The 20591-nt window shown below is 39.9% G+C and overlaps 1 protein-coding gene across 1 annotated transcript; it reads left to right on the top strand.

Annotated features, from left to right (window-relative positions):
* Window positions 1-9404: 9404 nt before the first annotated feature.
* smad1 (SMAD family member 1) lies at window positions 9405-19283 on the top strand. The gene is made up of 6 exons (XM_084715146.1): window positions 9405-10117; window positions 13497-13766; window positions 13850-13966; window positions 16717-16938; window positions 17172-17428; window positions 18592-19283. The coding sequence occupies exons 1-6, from the start codon at window positions 9718-9720 to the stop codon at window positions 18733-18735; spliced, it is 1410 nt and encodes a 469-aa protein (XP_084571272.1). The 5' UTR covers window positions 9405-9717; the 3' UTR covers window positions 18736-19283.
* The last annotated feature ends 1308 nt before the right edge of the window (window positions 19284-20591 follow it).

Raw genomic sequence — 20591 nt, 5'->3', positions numbered from 1 at the left:
GGCCTGGACAACATAGCCCGCCATGTGTCGGGGTGAGGTGTCCACCCTAACACAACACTAACCCAACACTGAGTGCCAAGCATGGTTGAGATAGCTGCTTGAAACCCCATGTGTTTGCTAGTTATGTCTGCAGTCGTGTGTGTGGACTGGTGTGTCTGGAACACAAAGAATCTCATCCCAGTTCAGCCCTTCAAAGTCAGAACAATACTGACCACAGTTTTGGTGACAGAGGGTTTTCTAGTGTTTTTCCATGCCATGCTGGAAGCAGTGTGGCAGCTAGGATTTCACTCACTTGTATGTCAGCGTGATCTTTACTACTGTAGGTCAGACCTGTGTATGTGTTGGTGCTTGTAAAGGAAAAGTGACCCCAGTGAGCCTCCCAGGTCAATGCCATGTCTAGTCACTAAGGGCAGCACCTCATGTCTGACTGTGGTTATTTCAAGCTTTGCTCTTCGACTGTTTCATAAGACACGAGTGGCTGTGGTAAATATCTGCATTTGTTGGCTACCAGGGCTGGCTATTGAATCTCAATACTTTTTGGATTGAAACAGTAATAGTTGGCAAACATGACGTGCTGCTATATCAGCCAATTTTTTTGTTATTTGGACTGTATTTGTTGGACAATGATTACAACCAGAGAGTACTGAAAGGCTTATTTTTCAATAGGGCTGTGTATTGGCAAGAATCTGGCAATATGATACATATCAAAATACAGAGGTTACAATTACATATATTGTGATACTGTAAGCAAGTTAATATATTGAATATATATGTTGTAAATCTAAATTTTTGAAAACTGTCATAGTATAAAGAACACACCACCATATGCATAAGAGACTTTTTATGCAATCAGAACAATAAAGATAGATATTAACACTGTAATCTAGGAGTCAGGGGCTTATACACAACACAAAATGAACCACTGCCATGGATCATTGCATGCATGATGATATCACAACACAGTGTTTTGAGAATCAATACAGTATTAAAAAGCATAATATCACAATACTCAAGTGTTTAGATTTTTTCTTACACCCTTGTTTTTCAACTGTAAAATGTCCTGATCAGTACATACAAGAATGGGCTGTAGTCTGAAGCGCTTATTATCAAAAAAGGTCAAATGCTAAAGATTGCGTATTGGTTGATTAGATAGTTCCTGGTTTAAAATGACAAAAAACTTTTTTTTCCAAATTTAGACCATTTCCTCTTTTGTGGCTTCTTTTGTTACATGAATAAAAGTGTTTTGTAGAAAGACATTTTTAGTAGGGCTTCAACTAAAGATTTTTTCATTGTCAGTTAATGTTCCAATAATTTGCTGGATGAAATTTAATGAATAAAATGTCAGAAAATAGAGAAAAATGCTCATTAGGGCAGCAATTAACAGTTATTTTCATCATCAATTAAGCTAGGCTGACCTTACAGGAGTTTCAGGCTGAATTACCCCTCCTGAACATTGGAGGAGAAATCTGGTTGGTACCGAAGTTCAGCCCAGATTATCTGGTGGGGGTGGATCACAGAAGTCACAGGCTGAATGGTATCATGGTTTTGAGTCACAAAGCAGTGTCAGGCATCACAAACACTGGTGACTTGTGTCGAGCTGTGTGTAGTTAAGGCAGCAGATATAGATGAAGTTACAATAAACATCTGAATCTTAGGATGTGTTTCTATGACGACAACATACCCAATTTCTAAGTTACACCAGTGAAAATACCCAAGGTCGTGGTCGAGATTTCCCTCAATGCGTGTGATGTGATGGCCTTTGAATCAGTCGCTCTTCCTTGTTTTCAAACCTCCGCCTCCACACAGAGATGCACTGCAGAGAAAATGACTGCTTACATCTGTTTCGTCTTGTCATTGCAACTCTGCGTTGAGATTCAGAGAATTATTTCTTTAAAAAGCAACAGCAACAGTCAAACTGTGTTTCGCACTATGATGGTTTCATACAGGCCACAGATCAGGGGTGATTCGTAGGGACCATGGACCAACGATGATCTATTCCATCCCTATTATCCAGTAATGAGAGGGGTTTACAAATACAAGCCCCTGCAAACTGCTCTTGTACTCGTCGGGGCCCCAGTGTTTAAAATTTACAAGTTAAAATCTGGATTATTAAATCCGTACGGATGTGAAAGAGAGGTGTTGCCATGCAACGGTAAACATTTTAGCCTTAGCCTGGCTAATCTCACCTCCATCCATCATAATAATATGCTGTAGTGTATGATTTGTCATTTTTTTTCAAATCTTGTAGTGTGTGCATGTTTGAGATTAGAGAGAAGAGAATCTGTAAAGATTCTCCTTACGTGTGTGAGACAATCAGATTTCAAAATTGGTGAGGATATTAAAACTCCTATAGTGACAGCCCAGCTTTAGTCTGTCAGTCATTTTCTCAATTAATCAATCTTTGATTTGGTCCTTAAGACGTCAGAAAATGGTGAAAAATGTTAAAGCGCAAGACAGTGTCCTCAAATGTTTTGTTTTGCCCACAACTCAAAGATATTCAGTTAACTGTCATAGACTAAAACTAAACAGACCAGAAGAAAAATCACATTTAAGAAGCTGAAGTCAGACTGATTAATTGATAATCAAAATAATTGGTGATTAATTTAAGAGTTGACAGTTAACTGATTAATTGACTAATTGTTGCAGCTCTAATGCTCAAATGAGATCTTCACATTGCTTATTTTGTCTGACTAACGGCCCAAAACCCAAACATATTCAATTTACAGATATGCAAATCATCACATGTAAGAAGCTGGAAGCTGGAGAGGTTATTTGACTATTTTGCCTGATAAATGTCAATGTCCTATCAACCGACTAATTGATTTATCAACCAACTGAAACGGCCTACTTTGTGACAGCTTCTCCTCTGGAGATGCTTTCATAGGTCATTGTTGCTTTGCTAGGATTTGTATTTGTGAAAAAGCATACATTGCATCTCTGTAGTGTTACTCTTTACTCAGTAATGACCCTTGAAGGCATTTAATTGAGAAATGCTCAGCGAAGAGACCCGATATATGTTGTGTTTTCCATCTCTCTCTTTCCAAACACTCCCTTCGTCTTGCATCTCTGGCTTTGCCGTCACTCTCACTTTCTTCCTGTCTTTCTCTTTCTGCATCATTCCCCCTCTCTTCCTCTCTCTTTCTCTTTATCTATCACTCTCTCTCTCTTCCTGCTCTCCTCTGTTTATAGCCAGTGACTCCATTGAGCGGGGGCTAATGGAGGCCCCATCCAGGACCCTGCTGATAAATAATGTAGCTTCTTTATAATGCTCCGTCCCCAGGGAGGGTCCAGAGAGCATCATTACTGCCTCCTCATCCTACACAGCCCAGGCCTAAATTGATTAACAGACACTGGAGCGGTGCAAAATGATCCATGGGGCTAGTGTAGTGGCTAACAGCTCGCACCAGGTGGGTCAAAGCCTCCGCCTGTCAGTGTCGCATGATCCCACTCTGTGCTCCCATTAGCCTCAGTTGCTGTCCGGTGAGCTAAACTGATGGCCATAACAAGCTACCGCTAACACAATAGCGAGAGAGCATTGCCCGGACTCAGCTGTAGGGAATGTCAGAGTGGTTTTTATGGAGCTGTTGTGTAAATGATGGTGTGTGTTTCAGCTTTTATAGGGAGGAGAGCAGCGGCCAAGGCCACTGCAGGCATCTGTGTTATTCTTCATTGACTGTGTGAGATATAGGTGGCGAGGCTCAAAGGAAGGAGACTACACATAGATATCTGATGCAAGAAATACATCTTTATTGAGGTCACTTAGTCATATAACCAGGGAAAAGAATTAGCACATTAATTAAAATGATTAGTGAATTGACAGAAAATGTCTCAATACTGAATGGCAATCATGTTATCATCATATCAGCACAAACACTGCTACTCTTCTCTATTTTGCATTTTTGTAAATCTGAGGCATTTATTTTTTGGGCTGTTTGTCGGACAAAACAAGAAATTAACGATCACTTCACTCCGGATGTCACCTTGTTAGCACCTATTTGATAAGCAGGGAAAAATAAAGTTAATTGATAATAAAAAATTGTTCTTTGTTACAGTCGTTAAGAGAAGTGTTGATAGATTTCTAAATCACTGACCACATTTAAATTTTGGCAGCTATTATTTAATGGTCCAGTATGTACGATTTACGGGGATTAATTGGCAGAATATGGCAGAAATTGTATATAATTTACATAAATATGTTTTCATTAGTGTATAATCACCTGAAATTTAGAATCATTATGTTTTAGTTACCTTATAATGAGCTTTATCTACCAGGGTTGGGCAAATGGAAGATGCCATCGTCCGTCTTGATGTTTGAGAGTCGTTGACTGCTTAGTCCTCTATCATCATAACACTGTGATTTAAAAGCCTGTTAGTGCAGAATATTTGCTGCTGATTATTTTTCAAGCTTCATATACAGGACATGGAAATAACTGTAACATTATTGTCACTGGCAAATTGATGTTAACTGTGTACTGTGTCCCCAAAGAGTTACTTTAGAGTTATTGCCTATGTTACGTTTCTGACATGTGGGGGAGAAAACAAAAAGAAGCTGTTGCTGCAGCCGGTTGCACTACATCTCCATGTCCTGTTAATTTGTTTTCTTATTAAACACAACTAAGTTATGGACATGTGGTGTGGAGACAAAGATCTTTTTTAAACCCAGCAATCATTGTTATTTGCGATGTTTCACTCTGGACATTGTCATGCCTATTTGGTAGACATCACCCAACTCTAGTTTCATATTTAGAGGAACCTCTAGAGACAAGGTTTGCAACCTGATCCACTAGATACCACTAAATCCTATATACTGGTCCTTTAAGTTGAGAAACAATCAAACCAATCAGAGCTTTGAAGGTGGGATTACAAATCAAGACGTCATCTCCCTATGCCAGCAAGAACGGATGAAATCAGTGCAGCTGTACGGGTTGTTTTTAGTCAATTTAGAGAAATACCACCTTTTAAATTAGCATTGTTATCTGATGCTGATGCTAAGATCAACTGCTTTGAAGTGCAAACTGACACGAACACAATATTACTTTGTATCAGGAACTGAAATGAAATGGCATTTCAGTGTGATTATGAGGATATTAGTGACTAAATGAGGCTCAAACATCTCTCTGAGTGAAAATTGATAGAATCAAAATCTTTCAAGGTGACAAAATGTTTGCCAAATGCCTTCTATTTTGCATTTAGATTGGATCTGAGATTATAATTTGTTTTGATAGACAAGCTGCAAAACCAGCCTATGAACACCACCAAGTCTATTCAAAGTGAGGCTTTCAGTTATTCAGAAAGTTGGTGCAAAAAAGAAAAATCTGTTTATATCATGCAAACATTCTAGTCTATACATAGGTATAGGAACAGGGAGGTACAATGGCGCCTTTATATTTTGACTGCCTCACAGGCAAATCTAAACTAGCATTGTCCAAAGAACCAATACAAAAACATCAAGACCCTTTAAATAAGAATGTGGTCAGGCCAGCAGTCAGATATTTCTTACTGTCAGTGTTGGAAACATCTAAGAGATATGGTCTCCAGCTGCAGCAGAATGACATTAGAGGATTATGAAGCCTGCTCCAGATGTTACAATACAAAACTTTCTGGAATCTTCCATCTGAAAAGGATTAAAGGCTGTCTTTCTGCAGCTAGTCCTGAAGTGATAGTGCTGGCTGTTACTGAGAGGCCATCAAAGCAGCTTTGTGGCTGGAAGTGGATCAAAAAGACTCTCTATTTGTCTGGCTAAGATGATATTGCACTGTTAGCTTTTTGAACTTTAAGTTGTGTTGTCATGCTCAACACTCAGTGTTCCAGTATGTCTTTTGCTTTATGTGATGAAGTGCTGAGTTAGTTTTGCAGCAGACACTGACAAGGTCACAATGTGACATGACACTGAACATCACCCTTTTGGGATTTTCAGGTTATACTCTCGTGTCATTGCAAGTTGTTTTTATAAAACATTTTGAAAATAATCAATTATATTATAACAATAATGACAAGAATAGTTTATATATGTAGTTTGAGACAACAGCACACAAATCCAGAAACGTTGGTGGCAGAACAGCGGCTGTCTTAGAACAGGCTGAGATGTGTGTGTTACATACTGAAAGCAGAAATAAAAAATTTGGTCAGATGCAATCTGACAAGTGTAAAAATAATTCATGAAATATGAATAAGTGATTTTTCTTACAGTAGAAAGTACCTTACATAGTAAACACAATATCGTTGGGCTTTGGAAAGTTGGCTAGACGTGTGAAGCAGGTAGAATTTTTTAGTTTGGGTCTGGGAACTTGAGATGGGCTGTGTTTTGGCAAGAATCTGGCAATATGATACGTATCATGATACAGAGGTATATTGTGATATTGTATGATACAGTAAGCAATTGCTTTTTTTTTAAATATAATTTTAGGTTAACTGTCACGGTATAAAGAACACACAGACATATGCATAAAATCTGAGTTAACAAAGTTGACTTTTTTATGCAGTGATGATAGATAACAGCACTGTGATCTAGTGGTTGGTGTTTAAACAACACAAAATGAACCACTCCTAATGTCCTTTAAATGTACTACAATATCACCATACAGTGTATTTGAGAATCAATACAGTATCACAAAACATGATGTTATGATACTCTATTGTGTCAATATGTTCTTAAACCCCTGGTGATGGGCATTTATCACTATTTAGGGATGCTGTAAAAACCAACAATAATTAAATTAATCATTTCCGTGTTCATAATCTTGTTGACTTATTCTTCGATCCAATATTTCTTGACTTAAATCTGATTCTTTTTTTTTGTTGTTGTTGTTAATTGAAGTAAAGGAATTTATGGAAACAAAGTATGATATTTTTGATATTTCAGGTATCAAAAAGTTATAAAAAATAATCGGTGTGGTTGTAAGTCAACATTACCGAAACAAAGCGACTTCATTATCTAAACATGCAGGAACAGAGGTCATACCCTCATAGTTAAGGGGTGGCCAGTTTGGTTAACCACCTTTCTCTCTCCTACCCTGCATGTGTGGAAAAACCTGCAGGTCTCAGCAAGAGGAAGTGATATCATTGCTGTGCTGGCGATGACAGATATGAAGACGCAGCTACTACACAGCCTGTTTCCTGTTTCTCTGATGGTAGAGAGTTGTTCTCTTATGATGATAGCAGGGTGTGATATCACTGCGGGGTCTTGTGGCACAAGAGATATCCGTGTTGAAATATGTTTCCCCTTGATCTCACACAAACACACACACACACACACACACACACACACACACACACACACACACACACACACACACACACACACACACACACACACACACACACACACACAAGCACAACCTCATGTCCACTCGTATGTCCCCTCCCTCATGTGGTAGTAGTTCTGCGTCACTTTAATCAGCCAATGTGATTCGGGTGTCCAAGCTAAGTATAGGTACAACTTGCAGCTTTCCTGTCAGTGTGGTTGGCAATAGTAAGTGCCCCCCCCAACACACACATACACCACACACAAACACACACACACACACACACACACATGTTGTAAACAGCACCTGTTCTCATCAAACTTCCCTGCCTGTTTGTCAGTGTGATGAAGCCGACGCATGCAGTAGCTGACAAAGATAGAAATCGCTATTCATCCCATAATCTGAAGGGCCAAGAATAACTACAGAGCAGTCTTAATGATGTATTTGTTCCTGCTCGTAGGAAATCCAATATACTGCAGGCTTTACTGTCAGAGAGTGATGCATCCTCACCCGTGAGTCAGTGCAGCTAAAAGGTGGTGGATTTCTGACAAGCTGTTTATTAGATTCTGGGATTGGATCTTAACATTTATGCGCTGCCAAACCTCAACCATAACTATGTTTTTTATCTCCCTAATTGCATTCAGAAATACTTGAAAAGAAGGTGGAACTGGGAGAGCTCAATGCGCTCTTGTTTTCCCTTTAAAAAGCTAGAATGCGTGTACCTCCTGGCTACTGAATTGCTCCTGTGGGACCAGAGTGAATGGGCACATTTATCCTGGGGTCCACATGCACTTCCTTTTAATTGTCCTGCACATTGCCAGATTCCTGCCCCAAACCAGTGTTTGTTGGTTGGTGGTGTTGAAGCTTTATAGAACATTTGCCTCAGCAGGCGGCTCATTGAAAATCTCCTTCCTCTGAAATCTGAAAGACCTTTTCACATTTCACACATGTATATGCAGAATCATCAGGCAAACCTTTTTTTTTCTCTAGTTACTACCAAGATAGGTTTGTGAGAGAGAACAACAGAGAGACCTTTAAAGTCAGAGGGGAATTAATATCAAGTAAAACCACTGGCAAAATGTATAAATTCCTCAATCACTGTATCTTGAGTTTAATATTGCAGTATTAATATATTTAGGTTTTAGTTAGAGTCTGTTGCAGTCACTTAGGTTGTAACAAATTTAGCAACAATGTGCATAACTTAATAATTGTTTAAGTAGTTCTTTAAGAAAAAATTAACTGCTTTCAGCTTCTCAGATGGAAACATTTTTTGGGTTTCCTTCTCTTCTATGAAAGTAAGCAGAACATCTTTGGCTTTTTCACTCAGTTTGCAGAGTTAAGTAATTTGAAGATTTCAGCCCTTAAAAACTCTTGGACCAATTTTTAAGCCATCAGTCAGACTATACTACTGATCATTTGCTGACTCGAGCTTTTCAAATGTGAGGATTTTCTGCCTTTGTCTGTTTAAGTTGTATCATTGGAAATCTGACCCTAGGAAACTGTGAGGGGCATTTTAAGTATTTCCTTACATTTTGTGGACAGAAACTTCTGTGTGCAAGACCATACTGAAATGGCTAACATGCTTCCTGTCTAGTGTCAGTAGATTAAATCTGTCTTATTCGGTCTTAAGGACTTGATCAATCTTGTCATTATAATATGTAGTTGATAGTGATAGAAAGCAACAGACTTTAATATAAAATGTCTAACTTTATTATTATTACTAGTACAATTATGGCTAATCATGTTGTGACATTCTTTGTGGAAACGTCTGTCTGGAATGTCAGTTCCTACAGCTTCATCACTTTTGTGTCACTATGTGTCAGCATCAGCTACTGATGACTTAATAAACCCGTTAAAGAGCAAACATTTCTGCAAAGTGAATCAGGTGTTAACCTTGCAGACCAGATTCCTATAGGTTGTGTAGGCTACATACTGTATGTGAAGTGATTTGCTGTAAATGACATTAGTGTGTGGTGGTAATGTGACAAGCCATACAGAGAGGAAGCTATCTGGAGAATCTGTTGTGACTCCTCTGCTAGTTTCCCAGAAGCCATGATTGACGTGTCCATAACAGTCATATCAGTGACATCATGGCCTCATCAAGCGGTGTTCTGGCAATCAGCTGGTGAGACATAATCTGTGCTGCCAGTGAAACAAAAAGGGGGAGAGGTTAATATTCGCTATAGCTGCTACAACTTTGTTAGCAAAAGGACACAGCGAGCAGGACTGATCTGCAGAAGTGTGTTTGAAATATTTGTATGAACACACTTTTGCTCATAGATTCTAACCTACCTCTCCTTTTCTTGTAGTGACTGTCAAGAGGACCTGACCTTACATCTTTGAAGCTGAGGATTATCTGAAACTCTGAAACGGACAAACACTTATAGCATTTCTACTTTTTTTTTCTAAGACTGGACTGTACTCACACTTCCTTTGGACAGGTGGGAGAGGGGAGGAGGCCGGCTCATCCAACATGAACGTCACCTCGCTCTTCTCCTTCACCAGCCCAGCGGTCAAACGGCTACTGGGTTGGAAGCAGGGAGACGAGGAAGAGAAATGGGCGGAAAAGGCCGTGGATGCTCTGGTAAAGAAATTGAAAAAGAAGAAGGGAGCCATGGAAGAGCTGGAGAGGGCTCTAAGCTGCCCGGGCCAGCCCAGTAACTGTGTGACAATCCCCCGCTCCCTGGATGGACGGCTGCAGGTGTCCCATAGGAAAGGTCTGCCGCACGTCATATATTGTAGGGTGTGGCGCTGGCCCGACCTGCAGTCCCACCACGAGCTGAAGGCCCTGGAGTGCTGCGAGTACCCCTTTGGCTCCAAACAGAAGGATGTGTGCATCAACCCCTACCATTACAAACGGGTGGACAGTCCAGGTGAGTTATATCACCCTGAAATAATTAGGGATACACTGATCCTATCAGGGCCATGATGAATGAGACTAGCCCACATTGTCAAAGTCCGTATAAAACTCATTGTTTTCACAATCTTTCATTCAATTAGTCACAGCATGCCGATTTTCATGCAGATTTTAAAGGACCAATGTGTAGCATGCAAATTGTACCTCGCCTCACCCTCCCCTGTGTAGAGAAACTTAAACATTGTTTGATTTGTGTGTACTGGGCCACTATAGAAACATGCAGGAACAGTGCAAGATATATAGAGATAGATATATACAGCTCATTCTAAGGTACTGAAAACAACACTTCTTATTATCAAGTGATTGTAGACTAATATCAACGTACTTATGAACATTATACCATTTCATATTTCATATTTCTTGCATGTGCTGGAAATAAGTCTGTAAATCTTACACAGTTGTCCTTAAAATTTGGCAGAAATAAAATTAAATTTCAGGGACATCCTGGTGACCAAGACACACCATTTACTGTGATCACAGCATCATCGTTTTTATGTTTTTCCTAATGAAAGTAAAAGCATGAAAAAAGATACTGATTTAAATCGAATTTCAGGAACCCTTTGAGCAGCTTTCTGAGTATGTAAAGTATTAGTCCTACCCTCAAATTCTTGTCCTTTCCTTTACAATAATGACTTATGCAGATAATCACTTTTTTTTTACGCTCTCTCCCTCGTATCTCATATGGTTTTTCTGAAATAAAAACCACCATACAACTTTTATTTTACAATGATATGTGATATTTAGCCTCATTATGAGAGGAATTTCGATTTTGCTATTTCAAATTGCTGAGATCAGATCTTTATTTTAAAATAGGTTGAATTAAATTTTACTTGACCTATCATTGATTAATTGTTATCATTTCTAACTCAGTAACATAAGATAAAAAGAGGCCATTTAAATAAAATCAAATTGAAAAACTGAAGTTTAATCAGGATAGGAGGAGATTTAAATAGCTACTGACTTAGCTTGCTTTATTTCTTTCACATTCCTCTGAGCCTTGGAGCCTTCACTGCAAAGGTAGTGCAAAGAGAAGACAAATCAAACACTACTTGGCCTCTTACTAAACAGAAAATGAGGGTCAGCTGACAAGATAGAAACAGCTGTGTGCAGGGTGCTAAGTGTGTAAAGGGCCAAGTGTGTGTGTGTGTGTGTTCGTTCATTTGTGTGTGGAGCAGGAAATTCCATCTGGGGTAGAATGAGGGCTTTGTTTTGGGCATGCTCTGTTCTGCCCTTTTTTTTTTTTGAACATTTATACACACATGTAGATACACACAGGCACACACACACACACACACACCCATGACTGCACGCACTGTTTCTCTGAGGATGGCTGGAACAGGAAGCCAGTCACCCACACACAATGGGAGGAAAGAGTTGTTGCCTGCCTTGCACACTTTTTGTTTTAGCAGCGGGTGGAAGACGGAGGGCTAAGGTGATTAAACCCCACAGCACCTGTCTGTCCACACTACCCCCCTCTACTTCTCCCCTAACACCACCCGCCTACACACACACACACACACACACACACACACACACACACACACACACGCACACACCCTGTCAGTTTCTCTTCACTATTCTACCAAACACCTGCTCCGCATACAACCTTTGAAATCAACAGCTACATTGATGCATTGGCCCACTGCAGCACACATAGGCTACCTGCAGGAACACTGACAGCAGCGCAGGCCCCATCTAAAATTTCAGCACCAGCTTTATTTATCTGTGCAGGTATTTATAGGCACAAGTGGAGCGTATCTGCGTGGTTTGTATGCACTGCACCTGAATAGCCCTCACATCAGCCAGGATATTTACCCCAAGTGATGAATTCTTGAAGAACGGCTGGGCTCAAAATGTCTCTTCAGAGCAGAAACCTGAGAGACCGGGCCAAATATTGCTGGCTAAGACCAACAGGCTGGAAGCTGACATTTAAAAAATGCAGGGACATCTGTGCTCAGAACATAAAAACATGCAGAGTGCCAGAAAACAATTTCTTTATTATGTTGGAATGAAATAACTCAATAATTCACTTCTTATTGAATTTGTATGGATAGCATATGTGTGATTGTACAAGATGTCTACAGTGCTGAAACGATCAGTCGATGAATCATTGGCCTGAGACAGATAGTTCATCAATCCAAATGGTTGATTATCATAAAAGCCAAGTCAAATAAATCACAGAATAACAAGATAAAAACACCAGAGAAGGTAGATGAGAAACACTCAACTCAGGTAAAATAACATCTGAGAAGAGAAACTGAACTAAAACTAAAAAATGATGAGGATCTTACTCAAAAATGTAATCCATTAATATGTAATAGAGGAGGTACTTTTCTTTAGGTTTTGGATTTTCTTGGGTAGGTTTTCTTTAGGTTCACTAATTCAAATATAAAGTTAAAGGAATTCTTTGGATTATTTGGAGTTAGGGTTAGTTTCTAAGTTTCTAATCAATAGTCAGTGTATTACCTACAAAGATGGAGGTCAGCACTCCCCAGAAGCAGAGAGGAGTACCAGCACTTAAGCTAAGCATTTAGAATTTTAGAATATATTCACTCTTTACCTTGCTGTCAGACAGCATTTTCTGCCGGGAAACTGCTGTTATATAAGCCAAATATCACTCTCTCACTCTCTGTCGTTCAACTCCTCTTGCAGAAACTGTAATTTTAACCTAGCAGAACATGGGAGTTGCTCGTCTACCACTGCTTCAATCTGTTTGTTTGTTTATGTTATTGTATGATTTTGGTGAATCTGAACTAAACCTTTAAATCACAGAAGTCACACAATAACACAAACTGGTGAATCAATTGAACAATCCTGTGTTCTGCAAGTTAAAATTACTGATTGCTGAGTTTGGAGAGAGTGATATTTGGCTTATATAATGTTGGTTTCCTGTTGAAACAGTGTCTGATGGAAAGGTTAAGTAGTAAAAATATTCTAAATATAGTGTACAAGCTGATATTGATTTTTAAGGTGGAACTTTTTATTAAATGATTAAAATAGGTTTTCCTGCAGACTCTGTCCACAGCAGTACATGGTTTAGCTTCCAACACAACACTCCTGCTGCTTCTCTAAACTGGATTATTGATTAATTCCTCTAACTTGGTATATGTAACGGATAAAAAGCCTCCTACAAGTTTATGAAAGTCATAGAAATTGTGCTTAGTGGTCTAACTGTTAAAAAAAGACTAACAAATCAGTGCTTAGTATCACAAATTAATATAATACAAGTTTAATTGACTTAAAGGACCTCTGTTCACTGGGAAAACCATAAAGCGATTTGTTGCATCAGAGCACTTCCTGTTTTGACCATTTTTCTGTCCCTCCTCCTCTTCAAGTGCTGCCCCCTGTGTTGGTACCAAGGAACAGCGAGTTCAACGCCAAGCATACGATGTTGCCTCGCTTCCGCAATCCTCTACAACAGAACGAGCCGCACATGCCGCAGAATGCCACCTTCCCCGAATCCTTTCCTCAGGCCAACACTATGCCCCCCAATTTCCCCCATTCGCCGGGAAACAGCTTCCCAAACTCACCGGGAAGCGGCAGCAGCGCCACCTTCCCTCATTCACCCTCCAGCTCAGACCCCGGCAGTCCATTCCAGATGCCAGGTGAGTAAAGAGTCAATTATCTTTATTTCTCTTTCCTTCATACTGAAGAACGACAACTCACTTCACCTCTCTTTGTTCTGCAGAGACTCCCCCTCCTGCCTACATGCCCCCAGAGGAGCAGATGACTCAGGATTGCCCCCAACCAATGGACACCAACCTCATGGCTCCACCTTTGCCTCTAGAGAGTAACAACCGGCCAGGTAACCATGGCAGTTACTATCTCTTGCACACATGATACCGCACACACTCGTCCTTGTGTTCACAGTGATTTCATCCACATAAAGCTGTCTGCACCTGCTCGCCTTGATCTGCAGGTGCAAAGATTTCTGGGAAGCCTGGTTGTTTTTAACATTTTTCTTTTCCTCCTGTGGTCAAACTAAAAGTCCAAAAAAAGAAATAGAAAGCTCAGCTGAGTTGATTCCAGATAAAACCTGAGCGCTGTGTGGAAAGGACCTGCTCATTCACAGTGAGCCTCTGTCTGTGGGTGCGAGCCCATGGGAAGCTCAAAGCCTCAGCAAATTAAGCCAGGCCTCAGAGCAGTTTTATGAGGTCTATAAAAGCTGGAGCTTATGTCATCTCTGCTGGTGGTAATGACTTGAAACTCGTTAACGATAAGATTCACTAATTACCTCCAAATTTCAGATCTGAAATGTGGTGCAATAATTGCTGCTATCTCTACTTTGTGGTTTTGGCTTTATTGTGCTAGAGAGCAGACACAGCTGAAACCTGCATTCATGATTGTAATAGACCATTCTGTGCAATGGATATGGTGTGGACTCAAGAGCCACCTGATTTAAAGTGAAATTCTGCAGCTTTTGTAGTGTTGGTGATAATTGCTATCAGTAATAATACAATTTTGCTTGCAAAGTAAGTTACTGAAATCTGGGAAAAAAGAAACATTGCTAAAAGTTTGTTGGAGTAAAAACAAGCCCCCTGGTTAGTAAATTACTTAGAAGAGACAATAAAGGCAAATTGCAAAATTACCCAAAACTTAATTTCTAATCATACATCACAATAGGGGGTATGAGATTGTGAATGATTGAAATGTCTCCATGATGATTGTTAGTATTGCGCTACAGTGTACATGCTATCAGTTACAGTTCTATGACCTATACAAGCATCCAGTAAATAGTGCCTTGGATTTTTTTCAGGTTGTACTTGAATACAAATATAAAACATGTCAGAATTCTTGTTGAATGCTCATACTTCATATGTTCTGAAAGAATGTATGAAACAATATCATGGACAACAGAGAGAGAATCCAGTTATTGTGCTTCATGAGCCTGACAGCACACACCGTCTGTGACCTCTAGTCTGTGACGAAAGCAGAAACATAAGAGAACAAGAATAACAGAGTGGAGCGACAGGAGGGAAGGAAGGAAGTGCATGCTTCCAAAATAAAATTTAAAAATAAAAGTCTCTGAACAAATTTATCATTTCTTTCAAGTGGGGTGGGCAGGCCAAAACAATTGTAGGGAAAACACTGATAACCATTGATTGTAATCCTGCCTGAAAAAAATTGTGATATGATATTTTTGCCATATCATCCACCCCTATATAACATTCTACAGACTGAATTACTGATATAACGGTTACCTTCTGTCATCATGGTTAACTGAGTTGATGATAAGTACAGTAGGATTCTGACTGACATATTGAGCGTGCCTCAATTTTACCTCAAAAGAAAGTAATTGAGAGCAGTAGCTCCTAAGCCCTTTTTCTTGTAACTCTTTTATACAAAGCAGTGTTAACTTGTAATCCCTCATCACATCAGGCATGTCTACGAGTTTCAAACAATGCAATCAAAGAGTGTTTTTCCCTTCTCAGAATTAGAGGCATTAGAGGCAGGTACAATATACAGCCTTTCGAAAGAAAAATGTTCTGAAAACAACCAACTTTGTGTATTTTCTCATTTCATATTCTGATAATCATCTCCCGACTCCTTATATTCATCTTGTGGCTCTTTGTTGGGGTTCAGACCTCAAGGCTGCAAGCTGCCGGCTAATCTATTGGCTTGTTTACAAACTGTCTGATTGTCTTACTTGTTCTTGTCTCTTGTCCCTGTCACTGGTTGTAGTAATGCCCCCATGTTCTCAGATCTCAGCAATGACTTTGGTGTGCATGATGTTATCACAACCAATAGAAAGAACTGCCAGAACAATGGAAATTAGACCAAAGCAGTTAAATTGTTCTCACCCCATATTGAAATAACAGCTGGACTGGTCTGAACTTCAGTTTTCTGCACCTGACCAACAGAATATTTGTACTTTTTCAAGATCATGTACTCAAGGTCCAAAACTGCTGCCCACACATGATGACAGCTGTAGCGGGAAGAGCTGTTGAAATGTTTGCTGGAAGTGGGAGTTTGGGGAGTTTCTTTTCTTTTCCACAAGCTGCATCCTGTATGGGGGAGTGGGGTTCTATTGTAGGCCAGCTCTGGGAAGGGGACAGACAAAACACACCTGCTAGCCAGTGCCATGTTACAAAGGAAGTTTGGAAGAAGTATGTGCTCAGATAAACATGATTTATTCCTCTCTCTGAAAAAGGGTGAGGCCAGCTGGCACTGGCTCGACTTCAGATACAGAGAGCATGGCCAGGCACCTTCTATTGACTGTTTTCTGCTCAATAAAGGCTGGCACACAGACCACAGACAGTAGGCATACTTTAGGATGCATCTGCATTGATTTTGGTCGGTATAAATGTACACAAATGTAGCCAGTGGGTCCTATAGGCTTATTCAAATTATTGTTATGGGCTACAGGGGACAATTTGGACAAAATAATTGTGCGGATGAGTAAGATTTATTGCTGAGCTTGTGCTGGCATCAGTGGCTCCTGGCAGCTTGTCTGCACATGAGTCTGCTCAGAGGAATCTTGAATGTGCATTAAATGTGTCTGTGTCTGTCTGTGCGTGATCACTCCTGTGACCTGTTAATGTGTTTCCTGTGCAGATGTGCAGCCTGTGGCCTACGAGGAACCCAAGCACTGGTGCTCTATTGTTTACTACGAGCTCAACAATCGGGTTGGAGAGGCGTTCCAGGCATCCTCCACCAGCGTGCTCGTCGATGGCTTCACGGATCCCTCCAACAACCGCAACCGATTCTGCCTCGGCCTGCTCTCCAACGTCAACCGCAACTCCACCATCGAGAACACCCGGCGGCACATCGGCAAAGGTGCAGCATGAAAGCCTGTCAATGACTGCAGTACACTGACTGTCAACAGACGAGACCAAATCAATTTAAGTTGTCAATAGATGTTTGAACTATAACAACAAATCGAGTAAACATTTTAGTGTATTGATTTTAAGATGACCACACTGATGTTTTGGGACCGTTGTGTGTGCTGATGAAAGTGAGCTCTGCCTCTTCAGGTGACTAACACTTTCTTCTTTACTGCTTCATCTCAGGTGTCCATCTGTATTACGTCGGTGGGGAGGTCTATGCAGAATGTCTGAGTGATAGCAGTATCTTCGTCCAGAGCCGTAACTGTAACTACCACCACGGCTTCCATCCCACGACTGTGTGCAAGATTCCCAGCGGCTGCAGCCTGAAGATCTTCAACAACCAGGAGTTTGCTGAGCTGCTGGCCCAATCCGTAAACCACGGCTTCGAGGCCGTTTATGAGCTCACCAAGATGTGCACCATCCGCATGAGCTTTGTTAAGGTATGATGATCAGATTTTTAAAAAAGAACAATATAACATGTAGACTGTTCATGTTAATATTCTCCTTGCTATATTTAGGATAAAATGTAGTGAAATATATATCAAATATATTTGACTGATTACTTGTTAAACTTGATTGAGTTTTATAGTTGAGTCAGAATTCATACTTATTATCAATGTCACCAGTGTTACTTTCAATTTGTGGTTTGTTTTTTAAGAAATATGGGAATTTATACATGTTTATTTTGATTATCAAACACAACTGAAAATTGGATTTCAAAAATCACAAAATACAAGAATTTAAAGTATAATCTGCAATGAAAACACTGTAGTTAAAGGACAAGTATGTAGGATTTAGTGGCATCTAGCAGTAAGGTTGTAGATGGCAACCAACTGAATACCACCTCACCCTCCCCTTCTAAATGTGTAGGAGAAACTGAAGTGGCCAGGAAAAACACAAAGGGCCATATCAAGAGCCAGTGTTTGGTTTGTTCATTTGGTGCTACTGTAGAATACTGTGGCCTCTGTGAAAGAGGATCCTCGCCCTCTGTAGATACAAACAGCTTATTCTAAGGTAACAAAAACACAACAATTCCTGTTTTCAGGTGATCATACACCAGTAGTTCCCAAACTGGGGGGCTCTCAGAGTTGTCATAGAGTTGTTTCCTTAGTTCCATTTTTGGCTTGTGGGGGAGAAAATAAAAATAAGCTGTCACTGCTGTTCATTGCACTGTCTTCATGTTGTTTTTATTATTTTCTTTTTAAACACAACTAAGTTATGGACATGTGGTGCCGTCACAAAGCCCCTTATTAGATCCAGCAACGATGTCATCATCCATCACAATGTTTCACTTTGAACATTGTTGTATGCCAATTTGGTAGTCATTGCCCAACCATAGTGTAGTGTAATAAGATGGTAATCAGTGCTTTCCCCTCGTTTTCTCTATTATCTATTACTTGATGCATCTTCTTATTTGTGCTAGCTGTAAGTTGGACCTTTTCTTTGTGAAGTGCATTGAACTGTACCTTCAGACAGCAATGACTTTTGTATGCTTAAGAACATAAGCTTGTAAACAAGTCTAAACAGTTAGGAACAAGTACACCAAGAACTAGCTCAATCTTTTGTGGCATAATTCACAATGATGTGTTTTGCTGTATTCCAGGGCTGGGGAGCAGAGTACCATCGCCAGGATGTGACCAGCACACCCTGCTGGATTGAGATTCACCTGCACGGCCCTCTGCAGTGGTTGGATAAAGTGCTAACCCAGATGGGCTCCCCCCACAACCCTATATCCTCCGTCTCCTAGGCTTCACTGTCCTCAGCCCTGTGGCTGTCCATACCCCAGCATTTTGGTCTAAGTAGCAAGAATAGGGTCACAGATTGGCTTGTGGTTCAGCCAGTTGGCCTCCTCTGATAACTGATAGAGATTTTGACTGAAACACAAGCTGAGCTGTGACCACTAGGGTTGGGCAGGGTGTAAAATGGGTTGGCTTGTTCTCTACTTGAAGGATGTCTCAATTGGGCACATTTACAGTCTGGGAGAGGAGTAAGCAGCGTGAGCATGATGCAACTGGAAGATACTTGATCTTTGTGACCAACTGTAATAATTAGACCATCACACTCATCATGATGCAAGTATCCTCCCTGATCTTGCTCCCACAATGTCTCTTTTTCATTGTTCTATTATTCTTACTCATTACTAGTTTGCATTTAAATATTCCCTCTGAAATCCAGATGTATTTGTATAGTTACAATAATTATGGGACATTCCAGGTCACCAAAATTGACCCTTTCCTGTGTCCCGCCCCTTTTTGCTCTGTGCTCCAATAACAGTTGAGCAAACTTGATACCCGATGGTCAGCTTTGTTCTTTCCTGTTCCTTTTCAAGGAAAATAAACCAGGAAAAAACTTTTTCAGCATTTTAGTTTCTTGAACTTAGTAACTATGTGCTAGCCTGGTGTATATTGAGAAGAAAAATAAAATTTGAAGATGGTTCAGATGTTGCTTGGGGACCAGTAAAAGTAACTTATAGTTACATTTAAAATAAGCTAATATTAGCAAAATGATGGCTAACTCACTAGCTAACGATTGATGTAGATTAGCTAGCTAGCTGCTAACATTAGCATGTGACTACATATCTGTTGCTTTTACAGGTCCCCCAGCAGAATCTTTTAACCATCTTCAAAATGTGTTTTTCTTTTATTAACCATAGACAAGCCTAGCACATAGCATATTTGAGTACAGGAAACAGAAAAGGATGAAGTTGACAGGTATCAAGCTTGCTCAACTGTTATTGGAGCACAAATTAAAAATGGGTAGGACTAGGAAAGGGTCAATTGCAGTCAGCTGCTGTCTGCTGCCTGACTGCAATGAGGCTGGCATGAAATGTACTTATGTAAAAAGTTAGCAGGGTCTTGGAGGTTGACCAGTATGACTGAAATTTTTTAATCATCTCCAGATACTTAAACAAATATGCCGTTTCCTCGAAGTGTTCTTTTTTTAGACTAATAAATTAAAGCAGTACAAAGTTATTATAAAAAACGAAATCCCATATCACAGATAATGAAAAATAATAGGAGGGCAAAATTAGGGGGAGTCTGAGAATTTAGAGTGGGGGTTTAGTGTGGGGCATGGCACTAAAAGGGCATTTCAGACTATTCAGAAAAAAGACTAATGTTTAAATGTTGCTCATCTTGTGTTACACTCGTGTTTCAAATGAATTTTAAGAAAAAAAGAATAGTGTTTAGATATATTCACTATTAGAATATGTGCTGTGCAGTCTGGTTTTGCAAAGCATAGTTTGGTTAGTGTAGTGTTACACATTTAAAGACTGGTAGCTGAACACCACATGAAGCAGAGGCAAATACAAGTGTGGTTTAGTATGTCCCTTGCTGTACACTCTGCAGCAAAATCAAAATGTGTCAAATATGGAGTCACATTGAGGACATAAATATTTCAGTCACTGCGCTTCGTTCTCTGATTACATCGACTGAGCAAAACTTGTTAAATGACTGTTATGGGAAAATGTTGAGCATTCAAATTTTTAATTGTTGACTGAGAAAAGGGTGTCAGTTACTGATGTCCCAGTTTTTTTTTATGAAATGCAGATTTTGCCATTCAATTCTTTTATGCTTTGAGCAATCCTCTTTGCTATTAAACTGT

Source organism: Lutjanus erythropterus, chromosome 3 (assembly GCF_056507025.1).
Source record: "Lutjanus erythropterus isolate fLutEry1 chromosome 3, fLutEry1.hap2, whole genome shotgun sequence".
Classification (NCBI taxonomy): Eukaryota; Metazoa; Chordata; class Actinopteri; order Lutjaniformes; family Lutjanidae; genus Lutjanus; species Lutjanus erythropterus.
Note: the sequence above shows the minus strand (reverse complement) of the source record. Positions and strands in the feature narration are given on the sequence as shown.